Source organism: Mustela nigripes, chromosome 14 (assembly GCF_022355385.1).
Source record: "Mustela nigripes isolate SB6536 chromosome 14, MUSNIG.SB6536, whole genome shotgun sequence".
Taxonomy (NCBI): Eukaryota; Metazoa; Chordata; class Mammalia; order Carnivora; family Mustelidae; genus Mustela; species Mustela nigripes.
The window spans coordinates 23,815,019-23,841,802 of NC_081570.1; the positions used below are offsets into that span (position 1 = coordinate 23,815,019).

General features: G+C 41.1%; 1 protein-coding gene across 2 annotated transcripts in view; it reads left to right on the forward strand.

Annotated features, from left to right (window-relative positions):
* The window catches only part of KPNA6 (karyopherin subunit alpha 6), a 53,341-nt gene that overhangs the window by 16,094 nt on the left and 10,463 nt on the right, over positions 1 to 26,784 (forward strand). For both annotated transcript variants that reach the window (XM_059377011.1, XM_059377010.1), the window contains 2 exons: positions 25,171 to 25,304; positions 26,359 to 26,451. In XM_059377011.1, the coding sequence (XP_059232994.1) occupies positions 25,171 to 25,304; positions 26,359 to 26,451 (227 nt within the window). The remainder of the gene's footprint in view (positions 1 to 25,170; positions 25,305 to 26,358; positions 26,452 to 26,784) is intronic.

Here is a 26,784-nt window from a genome sequence, read left to right on the forward strand (position 1 = left end):
AGGGCACCTGCGTGGCTCTGTGGGTTAAAGCCTCTGCCTTCGGCTCAGGTCATGATCCCAGGGTCCTGGAATTGAGCCCCACATCGTGCTCTCTGCTCAGCAGGGAGCCTGCTTCCCCCATCTCTGCCTACTTGTGATCTCTGTCTGTCAAATAAATAAACAGAATCTTTTTAAAAAAAAAAGTGGAGGTTGAAGAAAGGGTGATTGTCCACACTGACAGTGAGAGATGGGCACTGAAGAGAACACAGTATGAAACCTGAGGAGTGGCAGGAAAGGTAGAAGTGGGAGAAGGTGGCACTGTCAGAATCATGGGTAGAGTTTCAAGAAAGAAGGCAAAGGTGATCATAGGTGATGAATTAGGAAGTCTAATAGAATCAAGGCAGACAAGGTCACTGGGTTTAGTAGGCTAAAACGTATTCTTCTGAAGCACTTGTGTGTCCTGATTTACAGCTTGTTTTTTATTCAGTTTTCATACCAATTCTGGAAAAAATCTATGGTTTCAGGTTTCTAGGAAGAAACCCTTCTAAAATCTGCCTTTGGAAGTTGTGCTCCACTGCAGTCACAGGAAGATTTCTTTGTTGTACACTTTTTTTTTAATTTTTTATTTTTAGATTTTTATTTATTTATTTGGCAAGCAGAGAGGCAGGCAGAGAGACGTGGAAGCAGGCTCCCTGCTTGGGAGCCAATGTGGGGCTTGATCCCAGGCTACCCTGGGATCAGGACCTGAGCTGAAGGCAGAGGCTTTAACCCACTGAGCCACCCAGGCACCCCTGCTGTATACTTCTTCCGTGACTTACACTTCCTGGGAAATGTGTATTATGCAGCTATTACAGCTAGGCCTTGTGTCTGAGGCAGTGTAGGTGTTCAGTAAATATTGAATAAATACTTGAACAGTGATTCATTAATAAATACTTGTATATCTATGATACTGTAGATGCTGGAGATATAAAAAAGGTCTGCCTTTGCAGAACTTAAAACATCCTATGGAAGAGAATAGACACAGACTGTAAAATAGTGTAATGAAGGAAGTAAAACAGGTGTTCTGACAAAAATAAAAGTAGTTTACTTTGGATTAAGGTAATGAGGAAAGGACCTAGCGATTCTAAGAGCTAGGGAAGAGCACTGTGGACAGAGAGAAAACAGGAAGTGTGAAGACTGCAACCAGAAATAGCCTCCAAATAGTGATGGGGCCATTGTGACAGGGACATATAATGATGAAGATACAGAGTTGAATGAGATGAGATGAATATATAGGCAGGACCTTGAATTTGGAAGAGGTTTTTATTCTACATGGGAGTAGTGGTGTCTCTGGTTTTGTTGTGTGGTGGATGGGGGGCGTAGGGGAAGAGAGGAAGAGGTAGGCTCTTTAGTAGCCAGGTGAGATAGTAGTGACTTGAACGGTATGGGGATCAGGAATTAAGACATGTAAATACAATCAAGACATATTCGGAGATAAAACTGAGACAGGTTTGGGCAGTAGATTAGATGAAAGTGGAGACAGAGGGAATCAGGAATGGCTTTTTTCTTAGGTTTTGACTTGACTAACTTGTAAATGTTGTTGGTGTTGCTTTTGAGGGGGGAAGAATTTGAGTTAGTTTTGGATATCCCAGATAAGGATTTTGATAGGTAGTTGAATATATGGATCTGGAGCTCAAGGGAGAAGGCTTGGCTTAGGACATAAATTTGGAAGTTATCATGGGAATGGATGAAATCACCTTGTAAGAGAATGTAGAAACCAGTATGTAGGGGTGCCTGGATGGCTGAGTCAGTTAAGCGGCTGCCTTCAGCTCAGGTCATGAACCCAGGGTGATAGAATCGAGCCCCGCATTGGGCTTCCTGCTCTGCTGAGAGCCTGCTTCCCCCTCTCCCTCTGCCTGCCGCTCTACTTGTGCTATCTCTCTGTCAAATAAATAAAATCTTAAAAAGAAAAAAAGATAGAAACCAGTATGTAGATGTAGGGAGGAGGAGCCATTAAGAGGACTGAGAAAACTGGATGAGGTTGAGAGTGGTGCCAAGACAGCAGTGTTTCTGAGAGAATAGGGGGATTAGTAATTACTCTGAGAGTTGAAGAAGGGGACAAATTCCTCTCCATTAGATATGGCAACAGGGAGGTTGTTGGTGACCTTGATAAAAGCAGTTTTCTGTGGAACAGAAGAAATAGAAGTCAATTTGAAGAGGTAGAAGAGTGAACAGAGCACCCAGAGATTCAACAATAGTGGTAGTGCCTATTTTTAAAAGTTGGTCATTTTACCGTGCGTTATATCTTACACATATAATATGTAATATTCAAGAAACATGTCACAAGAAAATTAAAGTGAAGACTTAGGGTATGTAGATGACTTTCAAGAGAGATTGCCATCATTATCAAATTTATTATCATTTGGACAGCCTACCATTATATGCCTCTTGATGGGGTAAGTATGAAACGCACAGCATCGCCTTAACGTATTATTGCCAGAAACATATCGTGAACCCAGAAGGCCTGGGTGGCTTAGTCGGTTAAGTTTCTGCCTTTGGTTCAGGTCATGATCCCAGAATCCAGGGATTGAGCCTCGTGTCAGGCTCTCTGCTCAGTGGGGAGCCTGCTTCTCCCTCTGTCTGCCCCACCCCGATGTTTGCTCACACAATCTTTCTTTCTCAAATAAAATCTTTTTTAAAAAAATACTGTGAACCTGAATCTACTCTAGCCTCAAGACCTAACTTCCGTTTTATAGGAAATACAAGAGATAAGCATGTAAATTAATGACAAAAAAATGAGATGCAGGGCATTCATTAAGACAACTGACCTAGTCTTTTCAGAAAGTCAGTATCATGAGTAAAGGGATGGGGCAGGGATTTTATAGATTAAAAATGACCAGAAGTTGGGAAAATGATGTTGTAATTTTTTTTTTTAAGATTTTATTTATTTATTTGACAGAGAGAGATCACAAGTAGGCAGAGAGGCAGGCGGAGAGAGAGAGGAGGAAGCAGGCTCTCCGCTGAGCAAAGAGCCCGATGCGGGACTCGATCCCAGGACCCTGAGATCATGACCTGAGCCGAAGGCAGCGGCCTAACCCACTGAGCCACCCAGGCACCCGATGTTGTAATTTTTAAAGATTTTATTTATTTATTTGACAGAGACCACAAGTAGGCAGAGAGGCAGGCAGAGAGAGAGGAAGGGAAGCAGGCTCCCTGCCAAGCAGAGCCCGATGTGGGGCTCAATCCCAGGACCCTGGGATCATGACCCAAGCTGAAGGCAGAGGCTTTAACCCACTGAGCCACCCAGGCGCCCCATAAAGTTTTTAATTGTTTGAAGCTATATACCTAAAAATAAGTATAGGTGAATGTCAGGAATTTGCTTAAGGATCACTTGGTTGATGGAAATATAGATGAATGGCTACTAGTTGATTATTGACTCAATGATTGCATTGAGATTATTCTGTCTGCTTTTGTATATAATTGAAATTTTCCACAATAAAATGTTAAAAGACTAATACAGTGGGTGAACCTTGACTAGGTTCTGGCTTGGGGTGGGGAAAACAAAAAGCCCAACGAACTATGACAACCATTTTGAAAGAAAAAAATTTGAGTATGGACAAGATAATAGGTGTTTCATTAATTTTCTTAAGTTTGAAATTGTGCTTATGTAAGAAGGCCCTTATTAGGAGGCACATACTAAAGTAATAAGGTAAAGTGCAAGGTATAACGTTGACAACTTTAAAATGTTTAGTTTAGGGGTGCCTGGGTGGTTCAGTGGGTTAAAGCCTCTGCCTACAGCTCAGGTCATGATCCCAGGGTCCTGGGATTGAGCCCTACATTGGGCTCTCTGCTCAGCAGGAAGCCTGCTTCCTCCTCTCTCTCTGCCTGCCTCTCTGCCTACTTGTGATCTCTGTCTGTCAAATAAATAAATAAAAACTATATATTTTTTAATAAAGATTTTATTTTTATTTATTTATTTATTTAATAAAGATTTATTTATTTGACAGAGACAGCAGAGAGGGAATGTAAGCAGTGGGGAGTGGGAGAGGGGGAAATGGGCTTCCCGCTGAGCAGGGAGTCCAGTCTGGGGCTCGATCCCAGGACCCCGGGACCAGGACCCAAGCCGAAGGCAGACACCCAATGACTGAGCCACCCAGGCGCCAATAAAATTTTTTTTTTAAATGTTCAGTTAAAATATAAATATAAAATATCCCTTCCTCTCTCTCTGCCTGTCTCTCTGCCTACTTGTGATCTCTGTCAAATAAATAAATAAAAATCTAAAAAAAAAAAAAATGTGTTGAATCTTGGGGCACCTGGGTGGCTCAGTTGGTTAAGGACTCTTGATTTCAGTCCAGGTGTTGATCTCAGGGTCATGAGTTAAGCCCCATGTTTTGTTTTGTTTTGTTTTTGATCAGTTTATAGATGTTTGTTATGCTATTTCAGTTTTTCAGTGTTTAAATAATTCATGGGGCACCTGGGTGGTTCAGTCAGTTAAGAATTGGACTCTTGATTTTGGCTCAGGTCATGACCTCAGGGTCATGAGATTGAGCCCCACATGGGGCTTTGTGCAGAATGTGGAGTCTGTTTAAGATTATCTCTCTCGGCGGGGGCACCTGGGTGGCTCAGTGGGTTAAGCCGCTGCCTTCGGCTCAGGTCATGATCTCAGGGTCCTGGGATCGAGTCCCGCATCGGGCTCTCTGCTCAGCAGGGAGCCTGCTTCCTCCTCTCTCTCTCTCTGCCTGTCTCTCTGCCTACTTGTGATCTCTCTCTGTCAAATAAATAAAAAAAAAAAAAAAAAAATAAAAAAGATTATCTCTCTCGGGGCACCTGGGTGTCTCAGTGGGTTAAGGCCTGTGCCTTACGGCTCAGGTCATAATCCCAGGGTCCTGGGATTGAGCTCTCTGCTCAATCTGAGCAGAGAGTCATCGGGCTCTCTGCTCAGTTGGGAGCCTGCTTCCTCCTCTCTCTGCCTGCTTGTGATCTCTGTCAAATAAGTCAACAAAATCTTAAAAAAAAAAAAAAAAGATAATGTCTCTCCCTCTCCCCCACTGATTGCAAATGCTCTCTTGCTCTCTCTAAAAATAAATATTTTTAAAATAATTCTTAATAAAAAGGACACAAAAGTTTTTTTGCTCTCCATGACATGAGAACGGAGAAATGGGACAGTAGCTTGGATAGGGTGGTGAATGAAAAAATATACTACAAGTGACTGATTCTTAGGATAAAGAATTTCAGGCGGTAGGGGCGCCTGGCTGGCTCAGTCAGTGGAGCATGTGATTCTTGATCTCAGAGTTGTGATTTGAGCTCCATGTTGGGTGTAGAAGCTTTTGCTAAGCAGAGAACCTGATGCGGGGCTCAATCCCAGGACTCTGAGATCATGACCTGAGCCGAAGGCAGAGACTCTACCCACTGAGCCACCCAGGTGCCCCAAAAATAAATCTTTTTTTTTTTTTAAGATTTTATTTATTTATTTGACAGAGAGATCACAAGTAGGCAGAGAGGCAGGCAGAGAGAGAGAGAGGGAAGCAGGCTCCTTGCTGAGCAGAGAGCCCGATGCGGGACTCGATCCCAGGACCCTGAGATCATGACCTGAGCCGAAGGCAGCGGCTTAACTCACTGAGCCACCCAAGCGCCCCCCAAAAATAAATCTTAAAAGAAAAAAAAATTCAGGTGGTGAGATTCCTGGAACTATTCCTATGGTGCTAATTTTAGCTAGCACCATTAATATCAAAACTTTACCATCGACTGTCTGTGCATTCATAGTAATTATCTATTAGGTAGACCAGCAAGAAGACAGGCAAAATTTAAACCAGTCTATGTTGTGTTTGATAAGAAACTGAACCCAGGTGAGTTTTGGAAGAACATCTTTGAAAATGTTCAGATTTACCTCTGTCACTTGTGTTGTGTGTTGTCTTCCCACTCTTCCAATCCCATCATGGCTGGCTCTATCTGTTTCGGAAGAATTTTGATTTAGTTAATTTCTGGTTGTTCACACATCAATCAGATGTACTTTAGGTTTGTGTTTGGTTGGATTTATGGTCTAGGGAGAGAAGTCACTGCAAAGAAAAACCTATACTGTGAAAATGAGTTCCTAAAAAGCGGATACAGTGGGTAGAGAGTGAAACTCATAGGCAGATATCTTGGCAAAGTTTTCACTTGCTCCCTGTCATATGCACTAATTAGAGAATTGATTGCCAGTAACTCTCAAGGTAAAATAACTGAATAATACATGGGGTGCCTGGGTGTCTCAGTGAGTTAAGCCTCTGCCTTCGGCTCAGGTCATGATCCCAGTTTCCTGGGATCGAGTCCCACATCAGGCTCTTTGCTCAGCGGAGATCCTGCTTCCCCCTCTCTCGCTGCCTGCCTCTCTGCCTACTTGTGATCTCTGTGTGTCAAAGAAATAAATAAAATCTTAAAAAAAAAAAAGACAATGCATAGATCAGTCTAGACAGAACCTAGTTCAAGGGCAGGAGCCAAATTGAACAGAATTATGTGTGTTGGGGGGATGGAAAGAAGTAATTCTCAGAGGTTGGATGAAAGTAGAGGCCTTTAGAGATTTAGATCCCAGCCCCAGCGTCACAGTTTAATAGCTGAATGATCTTGTGTAAGTCATAATGCTACTGAACCTGGTTCTTTAGCTGTTAATTGCTGTTTAGGTAGTGTCCAAGGGCTTAAAACACTTGATTTCACCACAGCCTCTGTCGAATCTTGTTTGGCTGGCACAGTGTTGTAAAAACGGAGTATGAGTGCAATCCCTGATGTAATATTATGACCTGCTAAAAATCGTTCACCTCTTTACCTTTTAAGGCATTTGAGTTTGTGTTTAACTGAAATTCTGGGATGTGACCACATTGGTTTCTTTATCAGTGATGGAATAGCTTCCAACCCAGAATTCTGATAGATTTGCTGTTACCAATAGCTTTCCTTTTCAGGAAATGAGAAGAGACTGGAGTTTGGGACCAAATAGGTCAGGGTTGATATTAGCTTCCTCACTTGTTCACTTACCCTCTGAGTCTCTCTCTCTCTTTTTTTTTTTTTTAAAGATTTTATTTATTTTATTTGACAGGCAGAGATTACAAGTAGGCAGAGAAGCCGGCAGAGAGAGAGGGGAGGAAGCAGGCTTCCTGCTGAACAGAGAGCCCGATGCGGGGCTCAATCCCAGGACCCTGGGGTCATGACCTGAGCCAAAGGCAGAGGCTTTAACCCACTGAGCCACCCAGGCGCCCCGAGTCTCATTTTTGTCATCTGTTGAATGGATTCTCAGGATTGTTGTGAAGATTAGAGATAAACCGACAAAGATTGGCACATTAGCAAATGTTACTAGCCTGCCAAGGCTTATGGGCTGTCTATCCTGATACCCTCTTACCCTTTCTTTTCAGTTAATAGTCATATGGCCATAGAGCTTTAACCCAGGAATCTTAATGCTGATACATATTTGCTAGAGAATTCCTAGTGAAAGGTATGAGAGGCCAATTGAAAAAAAAAATTTCAACCTGGGAGGAATTACTTTCTTGAAGGAAGAGGCCTTATATTGAGGAGTAACCATTCCTCTTTTATCTCTCTTCCCAGTGCCATTAAGAAACCTTTAATGCATCATTGAGTTGTAAAGCTTCTTACTGTAGTATATGCCAAATAGTCTGTGTGATTTATTTTTTTTTTTTTTAAAGATTTTATTTATTTATTTGACAGAGAGAGATGACAAGTAGGTAGAGAGGCAGGCAGAGAGAGAGAGGAGGAAGCAGGCTCCCCGCTGAGCAGAGAACCCGATGCGGGACTCGATCCCAGGACCCTGAGATCATGACCTGAGCCGAAGGCAGCGGCTTAACCCACTGAGCCACCCAGGCGCCCCAGTCTGTGTGATTTAAAGCGTTAGCTTATTCTCAGTACCTGGGCAGCTACAATAACAGTTCTTTAGAAAGCCTCCCTCTGCTGAGGAGCGCCCCCTCAGCACCAGAACAAGGGAAATCATTTGAAAAGACTGACTGCTTCATAGCATTCCATGTCCCAGCTCCTTTGAAGATTGTCAGGTCATTGCCTAGAAAATAATGCTAGTTCCCTTATCTCCTAAATATAGCTCCTTTGGGTTCTTCCAGGCAAGATGCCTTGAATCAAGTGATTGCTTGGTAGCTTTTTGAAGTACAGACCATGAACATAAGGCTTTGATTTGGAAAGCCCTAGAGCCAGCAGGTGTACGGGATGTGAGCTTGAAGGTGTAGTAGTATCATTTCCATCCCACACACAGTACAGCTGGCTATGCGTAGTACGCCTTTTTCTGAGAACATGTGCAAAATTTTAAAGTTTTATGAGTCTCAAAATTTTAAACATGAGTGATTAAATGGAGTACTGCAGTAACCTTGCTACTCAGTGTGTGACTTAAGACTCAGGTTCTTTATCAGTTAGAGCTTACATTAAATTGCTAGGGCTGCCATGAAAAGTACCACAGCCTGTCTGGTTTAAACAAAGGAATTTATATTCTCCCAGTTCTGGAGGCTAGAATTCCAGGATCAGTCATGAGGGTTGGCTTTTTCTGAGTCCTTTCTCTCTCTGGTTTATCAGTGGCTGTCTTCATGTTTACATGGTATTCTCCCTCTGTGTACATCTGTATCTTAATCTTCTCCTTTTTATAAGGATACTAGTCATAGTGGGTTAGGGCCTTACCCCAGTATCCCCATCTCTTTAGAGACCCTGTTTCCATATAGTCCTATTTGGAGAGACTAGGCACCAGGCCTTCAACATAGAAGTTGGAAGCAGGGCAGAATTCAGGTCTTAACAGGGTCTTTGCCTATCTTGTATTATTATTACTGGTCCCTTGGTTCTAAAAGTTTACAGAGTGCATGGTAACATTAGCCATTTATTTCCCAAATGGGTTGTATAACTTCAGAGATGTATTCACTTTGAGAGAGTTCCTTGTCTTAAGAAAACCCAAAGGCTGTCTCAGACAGTCAGATGCTAGAAAAGGTATATTTGTATCATGGATTTCTTTCTTTCTTTCTTTTTTAAGATTTTTGAAAATGAATTTTAGCTAGAGAGGGAGCATAAGGTGGTGGGGGGAGGGGGCAGAGGTAGAGGGAGAAGCAGGCTCTTCACTAATCAGGGAGCCCAACTTGGGACTTGATCCCAGGACCCCAGGATCATGACCTGAGCCAAAGGCAAATGCTTAACCAACTGAGGCACCCAGGCATCTTGTATCATTGATTTCTTGATCCAGCCCCAGCAAGTAGAGTAGTGCATGATAGAAAAAGCCCCTCTGCCTGCTGGTCCCTAAATGAGAGTCCAGCATTCCTTTGGTTGCTGATTCCAGATGTGCTTCTGCAGTTGTTCCTTCTTCCAGTCTAACCTCCCCTGCCTGGCTTCTCCAGTGAAGTCATAAGCAAATATTTGTGATAGTTTCTTGTCACCATGGTGACTAAAGAAGCACATGCTGCTTCTCCTTCCAGCTTTGCTGTCAGCTCTGCCCAAAGGAGGGGACAGTCCTCTGGGAGAGCCCAGATTCAGAGTCATGAAAAACCATGTGTCAGGTAATGGGGGACAGCAATCCATAGCGCTGCCTTTAGGAATTTGCCCTTGCCTCTTAGTCTCCAGGCACAGGAGTAATCAGGAACCCCAAGGGAGGCCTCTGCAATCCCCTAGAATTTTTTTTTTTTTTTAAATAGTAAATTCACTTAGGGACACCTGGGTGGCTCAGTTGGTTAGGCTGTCTGTCTATCTGTCCTTGGTCAGGTCATAACCCCAGAGTCCTGGGATCAAGTCCTGCATCGGGCTCCTCGCTCAGCGGGAAGCCGCCTCCCTCTGCCTGCTGTTCCCCCTACTTGTGCTCTCTTTCTCTCTCTGACAAATAAATAAAATCTTTAAAAATAAAATAACAAATTCACTTGGGATTTGCCAAGTGATGTGTATGTGGACACTCGCACATTCTAAGACCCACTGTTGCGATTGGTTCACTAGGCTACTTTCCGGAATGACTAAGGCACCATCTCTGAAGTTTCATTTCTTTAGTTTCTCTAGCGCCAGAATTCAACTCTTTTCAATGTCCATTTTCATCTCTCTTTCACTCAGTTTCTCTTAGAAGACTCTACTCTGCCCCTCTCCCATGTGTGGGTATATGGGTGTTTCAACCCCCAATATTTCCTGGTTGAAGAACCAGCCCAAATCTTAATCTTGGAAGATTTCTTTTTAAACTCTCATTGCTGGGGCATCTGGGTGGCTCAGTTGGACAAGCATCTGCCTTCAACTCAGGTCATAATCCCAGGATCCTGAGATTGAGCTCCCTGCTGAGCAGAGAGCCTGCTTCCCCTTCTCTCTCTGCCTGCTGCTCTGCCTACTTGCAATCTCTCTCTCTCTCTCTGTGTCAAATAAATAAAATCTTAAAAAAAAAAAAAGTTGTTTGTTATGGTCCCAGGTCAGAGAGGGAGCCACTGCATGCATATAGGGTCACAGAAGGAGGCAGAAGGGACGGGGCAAGCATCTTAGGATTTTTTATTTATTTGACAGGCAGAGAGGCAGGCAGAGAGGGGAAGGGAGGGAACGGAGGGGAAAGGAAACAGACCCCCTGCTGAGCAGAGAGCCCTATGTGGGGCTCGATCCCAGGACCCTGAGATCATGACCTGAGCCAAAGGCAGAGACTTAACCCACTGAGCCACCCAGGCGCCCCAGGGGTAAGCTTCTTTAGGCCAGAGCCTTTACTGAGGTTTCTGAGGGAAAGTGAAGGCAGGGAGAGTAAACAGTTTAGGGTTGGCTAGTTTTGGGGTTCTTTGTTTTTTGTTTTTGTTTTAAGATTCATTTATTTGACAGAGCAAGAGAGCACAAGCAGGGGGATGTGGCATAGGGAGAGGGAGAACTAGGCTACCTGCTGAGCAGAGAGCCCAACGTGGGGCTCAACCTGGGATCATGACCTGAGCCAAAGTCAGACGCTAAACCAACTGAGCCACCTAGGTGCTCCCCCCATGTATTATTCTAAGCATTTTATGGTCTTAGCTTGTATTTAGGTTGCTGATCAATTTTTTTAAATATTTTATTTATTTATATGACAGAGAGAGAGATCACAGTAGACAGAGAGGCAGGCAGAGAGTGAGAGAAGGAAGCAGGTTCCCCGCTGAGCAGAGAGCCCCATGCGGGACTCGATCCCAGAACGCTGAGATCATGACCCGAGCTGAAGGCAGCAGTGTGACCCACTGAGCCATCCAGGCACCCGGTTGCTGATAAATTTTGAGTCACTTTTTGTATATGGTGTAAGCTAGGTGTCCAACTTCATTCCTTTAGATCTGGAAATCTAATTGTCCCTGCACTGTTGTTGTTGTTTTTTTTTTTTTTTTTGAAGAGACTATTCATACTCCCTTGACACCCTTATTAAAGTTATTTAGCTGGCCATAGATGTGTGAATTTATTTTTACACTCTGAATTTTAATCCATTGATCTGTAAACACCCTATGCCAGTACCACACTTTTCTGATTACTATAGCTTTGTAGTAAGTTAGAAAATGAGGAAGTTCCAGTCTTCCAACTTTATTATTTAAGAGTGTGTTGTTAGTTTCCACCCACCTATTTGTGAATTTCTCTCTTCATTCTGTGTGCTCAGAGAAGATACTTTGTCTGATTTCAGTCTTTGAGAATTCACTGAGACTCTTTGTTGACTCCAAGATCTGTCCTGGAGAATATTCCATGTATACCTGAGAAGGCATATTCTTTTGTTGGGTAGAATGTTCTATACGTCTTTTTAGGTCTAGCTCATTCATAATGTTGAAAATTTCTGTTTCCTAATTAATCTATTAAGCGTTCATTTTATTTAAAAGATTTATTTATTTGAAAGAGAGCATGCATGAGCCCGGGGAGGTGCAGAGGAAGAGGGGGAGAAAGAATTGGAAACAGGTTGTTCTGAGCTTCAAGACCTGAGGTTATGAGCCAGGACCAAGAGTCAGCCACTTAGCCTGCTGAGCAACACAGGCACCCTGGTGCCTTTATGTTTTATAATTGCTCTTATCTTTTTGATGAATTGACCCTTTTACCAGTATATGATATCCTTTATCATTTAAACAGTATCTGACTTGAAGTTTTTTATCTGTTATTAGTATAGCTATCCCAGCTCTCTTTTGATTACCATAAGGATGTAATATCTTTTCTCATCCATTTACTTTAAACTTGTTCCTGTTTTTAGGTATGTAGTAAGTCTTTTGCAGACAATGTATAGTGATTGGAGAGCTTAGTCTATTTACATATAATATATTACTGATAACGAAGGACTTCTGGCATTTTACTCATTGCTTTCTTTGTCTTACACCTTTACCTTTTTTGCCCCTCTCTTCCTCCATTACTGCCTTCTGTGTTTAGTTGTTTTTTGTTAGTGAATTCCCTTCTCATTTCCTTTTGTGTTTATGGGTTTGTTTGTTTTTTAAGATTTTATTTATTCATTTGACAGAGATCACAAGTAGGCAGAGCGGCAGGCAGAGAGAGAGAAGAGGAAGCAGGCTCCCTGCCGAACAGAGAGCCCGATGCGGGGCTCGATTCCAGGACCCTGGGATCATGACCTGAGCCGAAGGCAGAGGCTTTAACCCATTGAGCCACCCAGGCGCCCCTGTGTGTATGTTTTTAATGTCTATTTTGTGTGTGTATTTTTTTCTTAGATATTGTGGTTACCATGGGGATTACATTTAACATTCTAAGTTTATAGCAATCTAGGTTGAATTGGTACCAACTTAACTTTAAAAAGTCTGTTTCTATACAGTTCCAGTTCCCTTTTATGTTGTTGCCATCACAAATTACATCTTACACATCATATGCCTGGTAACACAGATTTATAATTTATATGTTTGTCCTTTAAATCATCTAAGAAATAAAAAGTGAAGTTACAAACCAAAAATACAGTAATACTGAGTTTTATAACTACCCATGTAGTTACCGTTACTGGGTTCAAGTTATTGTGGAGTCCTCCTCTCATTTCCTTTCATTTTCAGTTTGAAGGACTCCTTTAGTATTTCTTGTTTACAGCAGGTCTAGGGGTAACTTACTTCCTCGGCTTTTGTTTATCAGAAATGTCTTAATTTCTCCCTTGTTTTTGAAGCACAGTTCGGTCAGATGTAGGATTCTTTGACAGTTGTTGTTGTTTTTTTTCCCCCTTTTTTGTATCTTTAAATTTGTCATTCCAGTGCCTTCTTGCCTTTATGGTTTCTAATGAGAAATTGGCTTGTATGTGATGAATTGCTTCTCCTTCACTGCTTCCAAAATTCTTTTGTCTTTGGCTCTTAGCAGTTTGTCAAGATGTGGAGTTTATCTTCCTTGGGATTCAGTGAACATCTTTACATGTAGATTCATGACTTAAATTGAATTTGGGAGGTTTTCTGCCATTATTTCTTAAATTCTTTCTGTCCCTTTTTCTATTTCTTTGACTCCCATATTGCTTGTTGGAATATGACGGATCTTCTAGGCTGTTACTTTTCAGTCTTCTTCCTTAAGCTCATCTCTGCTGCTTCTGTCGTCTGCCATTAAACCCCACTAGTGAATTTTTCATTTCAGTTACTGTACTTTTCAACTCCAGAACTTTTTTCTTTCTTTTTTTTTTTTTAAGTTCATTTATTTAAGTAATCTCTACATCCAGCATGGGGCTAACATTCACAAACCCAAAATCAAGGGTCCCATGATCCCAACTGAGCCAGCCAGGCACCCCTCAGTGCCAGAACTTCTGTTTTTCTTCTTCTGTTTGGTCATTTTTCTGTTTGTTGATACTCATTTTGTTCATTGTTTTCCTGATTTCCTTTTGTTTGTTTGTTTGTTTATATTTAGCTCTTTTGGGTGTTTTGTTTGAAAGTCTTTGTCGTCTAGTATGTCAAGTACCTTAGTTTTTTCAGGGAAAGTTTGTATCAGTTAATTTTGTCCTTTAGGCTGTATTTCTCTGTTTCTTTATATGCCTTGTGATTTTTTTTTTATTAAAATTGGAAATTTGAATATTATATTGTAAGTCTGGAAATCAGTTTGTTTTCTATTTGTCATGTGTTCTTGACCCTTTTTTCTTCTGAATAATTCCATTTTATCTCCATTATTGGCTTATTTTTTAAAAATGTTTTCAATGGAAAAAAGTTATTTTAATATGTACCTATAAGTTTATGATTTCTAGTATCCTTCCTTTTGTGACGATCTGAGTTATCACCTGGTAATATTTCCTTCTACTTAAAGAACTGACGTTTGTTTTTGTTTTAGAACTGTAGTATTTCTTTTTTTTTTTTTTAAGATTTTATTTATTTATTTGACAGAGAGAAATCACAAGTAGATGGAGAGGCAGGCAGAGAGAGAGAGAGAGAGAGGGAAGCAGGCTCCCTGCTGAGCAGAGAGCCCGATGCGGGACTCGATCCCAGGACCCTGGGATCATGACCTGAGCCGAAGGCAGCGGCTTAACCCACTGAGCCACCCAGGCACCCAAGAACTGTAGTATTTCTTTAGTACACATCTGCTAGAGACAAAAATCTCAGCTTTTGTTTGAAGAAGTTGATTTCTATTTCACTTCCATTTTTGAAAGTATTTTCATTGGGTATAGAATTCTAGTTTGACAGCTTTCCTTCAGTATATTAAGGATGGTATTTCAATATCTTCTCACTCCTGTAGTTTTTGGCAAAAAGTCACGTCATTCTTATCTTTGGTTTTCTTCATGTAATCAGTCATTCTAGCTGTTTTTCAGATTTTCTTTACCACTTTTTCAGAAATTTTGCTATGATGTGCCTTAATGTGATTTTCTTTGTTTTGTTTTTTAAAGATTTATTTGTTTGAGAGAGATAGTGTGCTCACATGTGTGTGCAAGGGTGGGCAGAGGGAGAGAATCCAGACTCCGTATTGAGCACAGAGCCCTACACAGGACTCAGTCTCACGACCCTGAGATCACCACCTGAGCTGAAGCCTAGAGTTGGACACTGAACTGACTGCACCACTCAGGTGTCCCTGATTTTCTTTGTGTTTTACCATGTTTTCTTGGGTATATGGGATCAGATTTGGAAATTTTTCAGTCTTTGTTTCTTAAGTTTTTTTTTTTCTGTCTCCCTCCTCCACCTTACTTCTTCCTTTGTGAATCCAGCCACAACAGGTGTATTGGGCCATTTGGTAACATTTGCACTGCAGGCAGCATCATTTTGGAGTCTGTCTCTGTTGATTGGTTTTTCTTCTGGCTGTGGGTCATACTTTCCTGCTTTTTGGCATATCTGTAAGTTTTTAATTGGATTTTTGATAAAATTTTGTTTTGTTTTTTAAAGGATGTAGAGTTTCATAGGCAGTTGTTACATTCTGCTCAGTTGATCTTGTTTTTAAAGTTTGTTGGTAGTCTTTTTAGGGATAGTTTAATGTCACTACTAAAGTGTATCCTTTTAGGGTCTTCACTGAATGCCCTGAGTGATCAGTGAGGAATCTCCATTCTGATTCATCAAGTGCCTTCTCGCCCTTAGTCTCCAGCAAGGTTTTAAGGGAACCTTAAGCAGATTTCCTGAGTTTTTTTTTTTTTTTTCTGTGTAGCTCACTCTTCTCTGGAACTCTGCCTCACAGTTTCCAGCTGTCTCAGTCTCCTTAAACCCTCCAGTCTCTTTCCCCAACTAATAAGATTGCTATACTATTTGGTAACCCTCTCCCTGCTCAGTGGTCTAGAACATACTTCCAGGCAGAACGTCAAGGAGATAAGTAGGGCTTACACTCTTGGGGAATCACAGCTTTTCACTCCCTCGTGTCCAATATCTGAAACACTTTACAGCAGGAAGGTAAATTAGTCCCTGTTTTTCCACCATGACTGGAATGGAAATGATAGCTATGTTAATGTATAACAAAGTAAGGAAAAAAGTATTGTTAAGGAATAATTTGGCTGTTTACAATTTTTTAAAAATTCTTCAGGGACGCCTGGTTGGCTCAGTCAGTTAACCATCTACCTTTGGCTCTGGTCATGATCCCAGGGTTGATCCTAGGATCAAGTCCCGCACTGGGCTCCTTGCTCACTAGGGAGCTTGCTTCTCCCTCACCCTCTGCCTCCTGCTCCTCCTGCACAATTGTATATTCTCTCTGTCAAATAAATAAATAAAATATTTTTTAAAATTAAAAAATAAATTTTTTCAATATACCAGGAAGACAGGATTGTTCTAAATTTATGTACCTCTAATAACATTGTCATAGAATATACAAAGCAGAATAAAACTATAGGGTGAGGGGCTCCTGGGTGTCTCAGTGGATTAAAGCCTCTGCCTTCGGCTCTGGTCATGATCTCAGAGTCCTGGGATCGAGCCCCATATCAGGCTCTCTGCTCAGCAAGGAACCTGCTTCCTTCCTCTCTCTCTCTCTGCCTGTCTCTCTGTCTACTTGTGATCTCTCTCTGTCAAATAAGTAAATAAAATCTTAATTTAAAAGAAAAATTACAGGGTGAAATGGACACATTTAGTGTTGATAAGTCAAGAAAAGAAATTAGTAAAGCAGTGGGAAGAGTTGAGCAACATAGGGAACAACTTGATTTAATGGACATATGGTATATAGAATGCTATGAATAGTTATTAAAGAATACAGGTTCTTTTTTTTTTTTTTTAAGATTTTATTTGTTTGACAGAGATCACAAGTAGGCAGAGAGGCAGGCAGAGAGAGAGGGAGAAGCAGGCTCCCTGCTGAGCAGAGAGCCCAATGCGGGGCTCTATCCCAGGACCCTGAGATCATGACCTGAGCCAAAGGCAGAGGCTTAACCTTCTGAGCCACCCAGGTACCCTAGAATACAGGTTTTTCTTTCTTTTTTTTTTTTAAGATTTTATTTATTTGACAGAGAGATCACAAATAGGCAGAGGTGGGGGGCGGAGAAGCAGGCTCCCCGCAGAGCAGAGAGCCCGATGCGGGGCTCGATCCCAGGACCCCAAGACCATGACCTGAGCCAAAGGCCGAGGCCCACCCACTGCGCCACCCAGGCGCCCCAATAGAGGTTCTTCTTAAGCACACATGGGACACTTAGATAAATTGAATACATATTAAGCCAAAAAAGAAAATCTCCATTTTATTGATGGTTCCTGACTTATGATGGCTTAACTTACAATTTTTCAACTTTACCATGGTGTGAAAGCAATATACATTCAATAGAAACATTACTTTGAATCTTGAATTTAAGTCTTTTTCCAGGCTGGTGATATGTGGTACAGTACTCTCTCCTGATGCTGACCAGCAGCAGTGAGTCCCAGCTCCCCGTCAATCATGTGATCACAAGGGTAAACAACTCATACACTTATAACCATTCTGTGCCCCTATAGCCATTCCTTTTTTTTTCCCCCCACTTTCAATATAGTATTCAGTAAGTTACATGAGATAGTAAGTATGTTAACTATAAAACAGGCTTTGTGTTAGATGAGTTTGCCCAACTATAGGCTAATATGAGTGTTCTGAGCACGTTTAAGGTAGGCTAGGCCAAGCTATGATATTCCGTAGGTTAGGCATATTAAATGCATTTTTTATTTTTTTATTTTTTTTGGAGGGGACAGAGAGAGAAAAGCAGTGGGAGAAGCAGACTCCCTTCCGAGCAGAGACGCTGATGCATTCGGGGCTTGATCCCAGGACCTTGGGATCATGACCTGAGCTGAAAGCAGATGCTTATCTGACTGAGCCACCCAGGCGCCCCTTAAATGCATTTTGACTTACAGTGTATTGTTAGCTCAAGAGTGGGTTTATGAGGACATAGCCCAATCATAAGTCAAGGAAGATCTGTAAATTTAAAAGAATCTCTGAGACTCTAACTACAGTGTAATTATATTAGAAGTAAATGGTAGAAAAAGTAAGTCCCCAAATATCACTAATTTAAAAGAACATTTCATGATCCAAATAAAACTGATGGAAATCAGGTATTCAGAAGTGAATTACAATGAAAATATTAATTTGAAGGAAATCTAAAAGACTTAGGGAAGTTTATAAGTGAAATAAAAAGTCTGAACATTAGTGACAGGTACATTAGAAATTTAGAAAAAAGTAGAAAAATACACTTAGGAAAAAACAGATGGGAGGGGCTCCTGGGTGGCTCAGTTGGTTGAGTGTATGCCTTCAGCTCAGGTATGATCTCTGGGTCCTGGGATAGAGCCCCACATTGGGCTTCCTGCTAGGTGGGGAGTCTGCTTTTCTCTTTTCCTCTGACCGACCCCACCCCCCCATCCACTGCTCGTTTTCTCTTTCTCTCTCTCTCAAAAAAATAAAATGTTTTTTAAAAAATAAAATTACCCATTAAGTCCTGTAATAAGCCGCATGTGGTCAGGATGAATTAGTTTTTTACACATTGCTGGATATGATTGAATATTATTTAGAATTTTTGTATCCTTGGGGCATCTGGGTGGCTCATTCGTTAAGCATCTGCCTTCAGCTCAGGTCCTGATCCCAGTGTCCTGGCATTGAGGTCATGGCATTGAGCTCCATATCAGACTCCCTGCTAAGCAGGGAGCCTGCTTCTCCCTCTCCAGCTCCCCCATGCTTGTGTTCCCTCTCGCTGTCTCTTTCTCTGTCGAAATAAACAATCCTAAAAATTTTTTTTTTTGTATTCTTGTTCACAAATGACTTAAGAAAAGTATAGGACCTTCTCATATTACTCTTCTTTGATGGTGTTAGCAAAAGAAATGCTCCTCAGGGCTCCTTAGTTACTAGGTTAAGCATCAGCTTGTGGTTTCTGCTCAGGTCATGATCTCATAGGTCTTGGGATTGAGCTCCAAGTCTTGCTTGGTGCCCAGTGGGGATTCTTCTCCTCCCCCCACTCACTGTCAAATAAATAAACCTTAAAAAAAAAAAAAGAAGACATATGGGGCACCTGGGTGGTTCATTGGGTTAGAGCCGCTGCCTTTGGCTCAGGTCATGACTCCCAGATTTCTGGGATCGAGCCCCATATCGAGCTCTTTGCTTGGCAGGGAACCTGCTTCCTTCTGTCTCTGCCTACTTGTGATCTCTGTCAAATTAAATAAATCTTTAAAAAAAAAAAAAAAGACTTATCCCTTTTCCTATTTTCTGAAAGTGTTTGAGTAAAATAACTAATTTATTGAAAATCTGGCAGAACTCCTCTGAAAAACCACTTAGGCCTGGCATTTTCTTTCTTTTTCTTTTCTTTTCTTTTTTTTTTTTTTTTAAGATTTTATTTATTCATTTGTCAGAAGAGGGAGAGAAAAAGAGACTTGAGTACGAGCTGGGGGAGCAGCAGGCAGAGGGAGAAGCAGACTCAAGCAGACTTGCCACTAAGGACGAACCTCACCCCCCTCCCCGTCCCCACAGCACTCAGATCTCTATCCCAGGACCCTGGGGTCTTGACCTGAGCTGAAGGCTGACACTTAACGAGCTGAGCCACTATGGCACCCAGCCTGGCATTTTCTTTGTGGACTAGTCTTTATTGTTGATTCAGTATGTTCATGATTATAAGGCTAGTCAAACATTCTATGTAAGTCAATTGTAGTAACTTATGTTATTCTAGGTATTTCTTTTCAAAGGGGTTAGTTAGTATAAAGTTAACATTCTTTTTAATTTCCTTAGTTACTTAATAGTTCTGTTTTTTTTTTTTAATTTCTAATATTTGTGTCCTCCTTGGTTCTTTTAAAAACCTTACCAGATTTGAATTCTTTTAGTCTTCTGAAAGATGCAAGTTTTGCCTTTTTAAAAACTCTCTACTGTATGATTCTTCTGTGTTTACTTTTTTAAAAAAGATTTTATTTGAGTACGTGCACAAGAATGCATGTATGGCAGGGAGTGGAAGAAGAGTGAGAAGTAAACTCCCTGCTGACCTGCTGAGCAGGAAGCCTGCCCATGGGGAGTCCCTCCTGGGTAATTTTATATTAGAAAATCTATAGTTTAATTCATTCATTATTCCCCCCTTTTTTTAAAGATTTATTTATTTATTTATTTGGCAGAATCACAAGTAGGCAGAGAGGCAGGCAGGGAGAGAGCTCCACACTGAGCAGAAAGCCCGAGGTGAGGCTCGATCCCAGGACCCTGAGATCATGACCCAAGCTGAAGGCAGAGGCTTAACCCACTGAGCCACCCAGGCGCCCCATTAATTATTCCTTTTAAAGAGAAAAACCACATGACATCTCAGTAGATGCAGAAAAAGGATTGGATAATAATCAACAGTTATGATTAAAAACGTGTAGAAAACTAGGAATACAGGATCTTTTTTAAAACTGATAAAAGATGTATGCCAGGGCACCCAGATGGCTCAGTTGATGCCTTTGGCTCAGGTTATAATCCTAGGGTCCTGGGATTGAGCCCCACATTGGGCTCCCTGCTAAGCAGGGAGCCTGCTTCTCCTTCTCCCTCTGCCGCTCCTCCTGCTTATGTTCTCTCCCGCTCTCTCTCACTCTCAAATAAATAAAATTTTTTTTTAATTTAAATTCAATTAGCCAATGTATAGTACATCATTAGTTTTAGATGTAGAGTTCGGTAATTCATCAGTTGCATATAACACCCAGTGCTCATCACATCACATGCCTTCCTTAATGCCCATTGCCTTAAAGTCTTTCTTTCTTTCTTTTTTTTTTTTTAAAGATTGATTTTATTTATTTACTTGACAGATCACAAGTAAGCATAGAGGGAGGCAGAGAGAGGGAAGCTGGCTCCCTGGTGAGCAGAGAGCCCAATGCGGGGCTCGATTCCAGAACCCTGGGATCATGACCTGAGCCAAAGGCAGAGGCTTAACCCACTGAGCCACCCAGGCGGCCCACCCTAAAATCTTTTTTTAAAAAAATTTATGTTAGAGAGTGTGTGTGTGTGTGTGTGTGTGTGTGTGTGTGTGTGAGAGAGAGAGAGAGAGAGAGAGAGAGAGCAGGGGAGAGGCGAGGGCAAAGTAGAGAAAGAATCTCAAGTGGACCCCAGTAGGGGGCTCAATCCCATGACCCTGAGATCACCACCTGAGCCAAAAACAAGAGTCAGACACTTAATGGACTGAGCCACCCAAGTGCCCCCCTCCAATAAAATCTTTAAAAAAAAGAAAGAAAGAAAGAAAAAATACGATGTTGGAGCAAGAAAGAAATTGATCAATGTTAGAGATCCTATAACCAGCCTTGGTCATAGAGGGAGATATGCTTGATTACTGAACACTTTCACTAATCCATGCTAAGACAATTATTTATCCACATGGAAAAAATGAAACTGAATCGCTATCTCATATACATAGTTAAATTTCAGATAGATGAAACACTTGCATACAAAAGGCAAGCTTTAAAATCTCTAGAAGACATAAGAAGCTTTATCTTTGTGATTTGGGGAGTATGAAAGGATTTATTAAACAAGACACGTAGGGGACACCTGGGTGGCTCCGGGGTTAATAATCCTCTGCCTTTGGATCAGGTCATGATCGAAGAGTCCTGGGATTGAGCCCCCCATCGGGCTCTCTGCTCACCAAGGAGCCAGCTTCCCACTCTCTCTCTGCCTGCCTCTCTGTCTACTTGTGATCTCTCTTTGTCAAATAAATAAAATCTTTAAAACAAAATGAAACAAAACAAAAAGACATATAGAAAAAGCTAAGTATAAAAGAAAAATTAAGCTATATGATATATATTAAGAACTTCTTGTTAAAGAACTCCATAAAGTATAAATTGAAAAAACTGAAAAGCTTCCAAGTGCAAGAAAATACTTATAATACAGATAACCCACAAGTGATTAACAACTAGAGTTTGTTTTGTTTTGTTTTGTTTTTTAAGATTTTATTTATTTATTTGACAGAGACATAGCACAAGTAGGCAGAGCATCAGGCAGAGGGAGAAGAAGAAAGCTCTCAACTGAGCAGGGAGCCCAATGCGGGGCTCGATCCCAGGACCCTGGAATCATGACCTGAGCTGAAGCAGCCGCTGGACTGACCGAGCCACCCAGGCGCCCCAACAACTAGAATATCTAAAGAACTAAATATCAGTAAGAAAGGGGCAGATAATTCTGTAGAAAAATATTCAGAATATACAGATATTTCACAGAAGGGGAAACATGGCTAATAAACATAAAATCTAACCTCGTTAGTAATCTAGGATATGCAAATCATTATCAGTGAAATACCTTATACACAGTAGATTGGCAAAGGTGAAAATTTCAGGTAACATATGTATCAATGGGAACCTGTAGTGTATTGGTAAGGTAGTGTAAATTGGTATCACAGTGGAAGGCAACATGGTGCTAGTTGGTCAAGTTTAACATTTACCTGCGTACAGTCCAGCAGTTCATTCCTTAGAGTTCAGAGGGCCTGGGAAATGAAGACTACGATGTTATTTGCTAGCTCAGAATGGATCAAAGGCTTAATTTGTGAGAACTGAAGCTATAGAACTCCTTGAAGAAAATATTGGAAAAAAGAGCTGGGACTTGGCAATGATTTTTTTGGATATGACAGCAAAAACATAAGCAACAAAGGCAAAAATACACAAGTGGGACTACATCAAACTAAGAAAACTTGAACTAAACTTAAAGACAGCTGTACATTGGGGCGCCTGGGTGGCTCAGTGGGTTAAATAAAGCCTCTGCCTTCGGCTCAGGTCATGATCCCAGGGTCCTGGGATTGAGCCCCGCATTGGGCTCTCTGCTTGGCGGGGAGCTTGCTTCCTCCTCTTTCTCTGCCTACTTGTGATCTCTGTCTGTCAAATAAATAAATCTTATAAGAAAAAAAAAAAAAGCTGCTGTACAGCAAAAGAAACAGTTAACAATATGAAAAGGCAGTTTATAGAATGGGAGAAAGTATTTGTCAACCATGTATCTGATAAGAAGTTAATATCCAAAATATATAAGGAGCTCTTCAACTCAACATCAGAACCCAAATATTCCAATTAAAAATGGGCAAAGGACCCGAATAGACATTTTCCCCAGACATATGAGTGGCCAATAGGTACATGAAAAAAGTGCTTAACATTACCAGCCATCAGGGAAATGCAAATCAAAATCACAGTGAGGTATTACCTCACACCTGTTAGAAAGGCTATTATCAAGAAAAAACAGGTAAGGTGTGCCTGCCTGGCTTAGTTGGAAGAACGTGCAACTCTTGATGTTGGGGTAATGAGTTCAAGCCCCACCTTGGGTGTAGCGGTTACTTAACTGAATAAGTAAACAAAAACTTTAAAAACCCCAAGGGGTAACAAGTATTGGCAAGAATTTGGAGAAAAGGAAAGTTTGTACATGGCTGGTAAGAATGTAAGTAGGTAAGAATGCCTGGCTGCCTGGTCAGTAGAGTATGCAACTCTTGATCTCAGGGTGGTGAGTTTAAGTCCCAAACTAGGTATAGAGTTTACTTTAAAATTTTAAAAATTAATAATAATGTAAATAAGTATAGCTACTATGGAAAAGCGCATGGCACTACCTCAAAAATTTAAAAATATAACTACCTTATGATTTATCAATACCACTTCTGTGAAATGAAATCACTGTGTCAAAGACATATCTGTACCCTCGTGTCAGTTGCAGCAATATTTACAAGAGCCAAGACATGAAAACAACCTAAGTGTCCCATCAACAGATGAAGGGATAAGGAAAACATGAAGAATATATAAACAATGGGTTATTATTTGATATATAAACAATGGGTTATTAAAAAGAAAGGAATTCTGCCATTTGTAACAATGTGGATGAATCTTGAGGTCATTATGCTAAGTGAAATAAGTCAAAAAGAGAAAGATAAATATAAATCCACGTATGTGTAGAATCTGGAAAGACCAAACTCATAGAAACTGTAGATTGGTGGCTGCCGGTGTGGGGTGGGGGGAATCAATGAATGTTGTCAACAAGTACAAACTTCACTTGTAATGTAATTCTGGGGATCTCATGTATAGCATGGTGACTGTAGTTAAGAGCACTGTATTATATACAGTTGCCAAGAGAATAGATCTTAAATGTTTTCACACACACACACACACACACACACACACACACACACGGTAACTGAGGTGATAGATGTGTCACCTAACCTCGTGTGGTAATCATCTTGCCGTATGATGCATAGATCATCACTTCGTGTGCTTTAAACTTAAACGATGTTATAAATTATATCCCAGTATAGCTGGAAAAAGTTTAAAGATATTTGCCATTTTTACTAATTTGATGTTCATATTGCAGAAGTAGTTCCAAAGCAATGATGGGTGAAATATCTGGTTCCTTAGCACAAATGAAGACAGTGGCACCAAACTGTACTAGTAGTCCCTGTATTTGCCACTGACTCACTCGCTGTTGGGAAAAAATGTTCGCTAGTTTCACTTAAGAATGTTCTTGATGTGGGGTGCCTGGGTGGCTCAGTGGGTTAAGCTGCTGCCTTCGGCTCAGGTCATGATCTCAGGGTCCTGGGATCGAGTCCCACATCGGGCTCTCTGCTCAGCAGGGGGCCTGCTTCCCTTCCTCTCTCTGTGATCTCTTCCCTTCCTCTCTCCTATTGTGATCTCTCTCTCTGTCAAATAAATAAATAAAATCTTAAAAAAAAAAAAAAAAGAATGTCCTTGATGAAATAGTACGAGTAACCCAGTGTTTGAAAACATGTCTGGAGGAGAAGGAGAATCACTCATGGGTAATTAAGTTACTAGCTAAATTAGACACTTTAAATTGATACCATTTTTAAAGAAAAAGACGGACCAAAAAATAAACTATAGAGAACAAACTGGTGATACCATTTTTAAAGAAAAAGATGGACCAAAAAATAAACTATAGAGAACAAACTGGTGGTGCGGGTGGTTGGGAAAATAAGAGGTGATAGGGATTAAGAGGGTGCTTAGCTCAATGAGCACTGAGTAATACACAGTTGTTGAATCACCCTGTATACCTTTTGTTTGGTAACTTAACATTATGTTTCTTTTTGTAGGTATCAAATATTACAGAATAAAGTTTAAATTTTAATTTGAAAAATAGATGGTGGGCATATTGAAGATAACATAATATTCTACCAAATTAGATATGCTGTCATGTATTTCACCTAGCTCGGTTAAATAATTCGGATTTATTGGGCAAGTCAAGTTTTCTCTTTTGTCGTAGAGGTGATCGTAACTTGTGAGCATTTACCAAACAGCCTAGCACTGTTCTAAGTAGTGCTTCATAGGTATTAACCTATTTAATCCTTCTTACAACCCTATGAAGTAGGAAGTTATGTCCCTGTTTTAAAAATGAGATGTCAGGTGCTAAGTTACTGAAATTATCAGGCCTCCTTGAGGAGCTTCAGTCCCCCCAAACAAGGGAGGTTGGGAGGCTGGGAAGGGATAGAAGCCCAGTGAAAAGGAAATGCTGTCCTCTTAATAAGAGCTTTTGTATTATCTTTTTTTGTAGAGACCATGGCGAGCCCCGGGAAAGATAATTATCGAATGAAGAGCTATAAGAACAATGCCCTAAACCCTGAGGAAATGAGACGAAGAAGAGAAGAAGAGGGCATTCAGCTCCGGAAGCAAAAGCGGGAGCAACAAGTAGGTTAACCTGAGTGCTCAAACATCTGTTCAGGAATACAATTCAGCTCCTGTGGTTGGTCTCCACCTTTCATTGTCACCTTCCCTTTAGGAAAAGAGCTTAGCTCTATGGGCAACTCATCTAGTTTCCTTTATTGTAAAGAAATGTTAGAAGCTTTGAAAAAAGAGAACCAATCCCTTATTCCTTTTCCATAATTTAGAACAACTTATGGGGTGTCTGGTGACTGAGCAGGTTAAACATCTGATTCTTGATTTCAGCTCAGTCATGATTTTAGGGCTGTGAGATGGACCCCCCCCCCCCCATCAGGTTCTGCGTGGGCGTGAAGCCTGCTTAAAATTCTCTCTCTCCCTCTCCAACTCGGCATGCACACATGCTCTCTCTCAATTAAAAAAAGAACAGTTTAGACATTATTTATGTCTTCAGTATAACATTCTAGTTCTCACGCCTTGTTGCCTTCTCTCTTCCTCACCCTGATTGCCAGTATTAGGCCTGGCTCCTTAAAGAGTTTATCAGCCGTTCTGGCTGCCTTTCTTCTATGTCTTCAGTCCATTCTTTGTAAGTCTCCCTAGGACTGGTCCTCTGTGTTCTGTAGTCAGTGTTCTGCCGTGAACCACCACCTGACTGGTGCCTTGCCCAGGTATGCAGACAGCTAACCTGCTTTTGCCCACCCTCTTGCTTTACTATTATTCCTTTCCTTCAAAGCCTTTTACACCCATCAACTTTATCTTTAAATGTTCTCTTAGGAGCACCTATCTGCCTTGGTCCATAGAACATATGACTCTCAATCTGTGACTCTCAATCTCAGGGTCATGAATTCAAGCCCCACATTGGGCATAGAGCTTAGTTTAAAAAAAGGAAGAAGTGTTCTCTTAGATGCGAACAATTAGGTGTAACATAGTAAAGCAGTTGAATATCTTTCCATGTCAGTATATTAAGCTTGGCATTATCTCAACTATGCTAGCATTTCCTTAACTAACTGCCGTAATTTCACATGGACATTCTTTGTTTTCTTTATTACAGTGAATAGTTTTACCACTATCTCTCTTCTTTCAGCTTTTTAAACGGAGAAATGTGGAGCTGATTAATGAAGAAGCCGCCATGTTCGACAGTCTCCTCATGGACTCCTATGTGAGCTCTACCACTGGGGTAAGGCCCTTGCGTGTGCTTCAGGCAGGCCTGGGAAGTACCGGTGTCTGCAGAACAGAAATTGGGCAGTTCTTGTCATCTAATGGCTTTGCCAACAGCCATGCGAAGTTCTTTCTTCCATGGTCCAGTTTTGTAACTGGTCAGCATAAAGAATCAATAGGGTTGCATCTGTAGTGGAGACACCTGAGGAAACATTTAAGGGAAGCCATCATTTGGCTCAGAGGTTAGGAATTGTCCAAATGTCCCAACTTAAAGCAGCCGTAGGTTAAACAAATACCTTCTCCTGAGCCTGCTGTTATGCCATCCTCCTTCCTTCAAGTGTTTAGAAAGCAG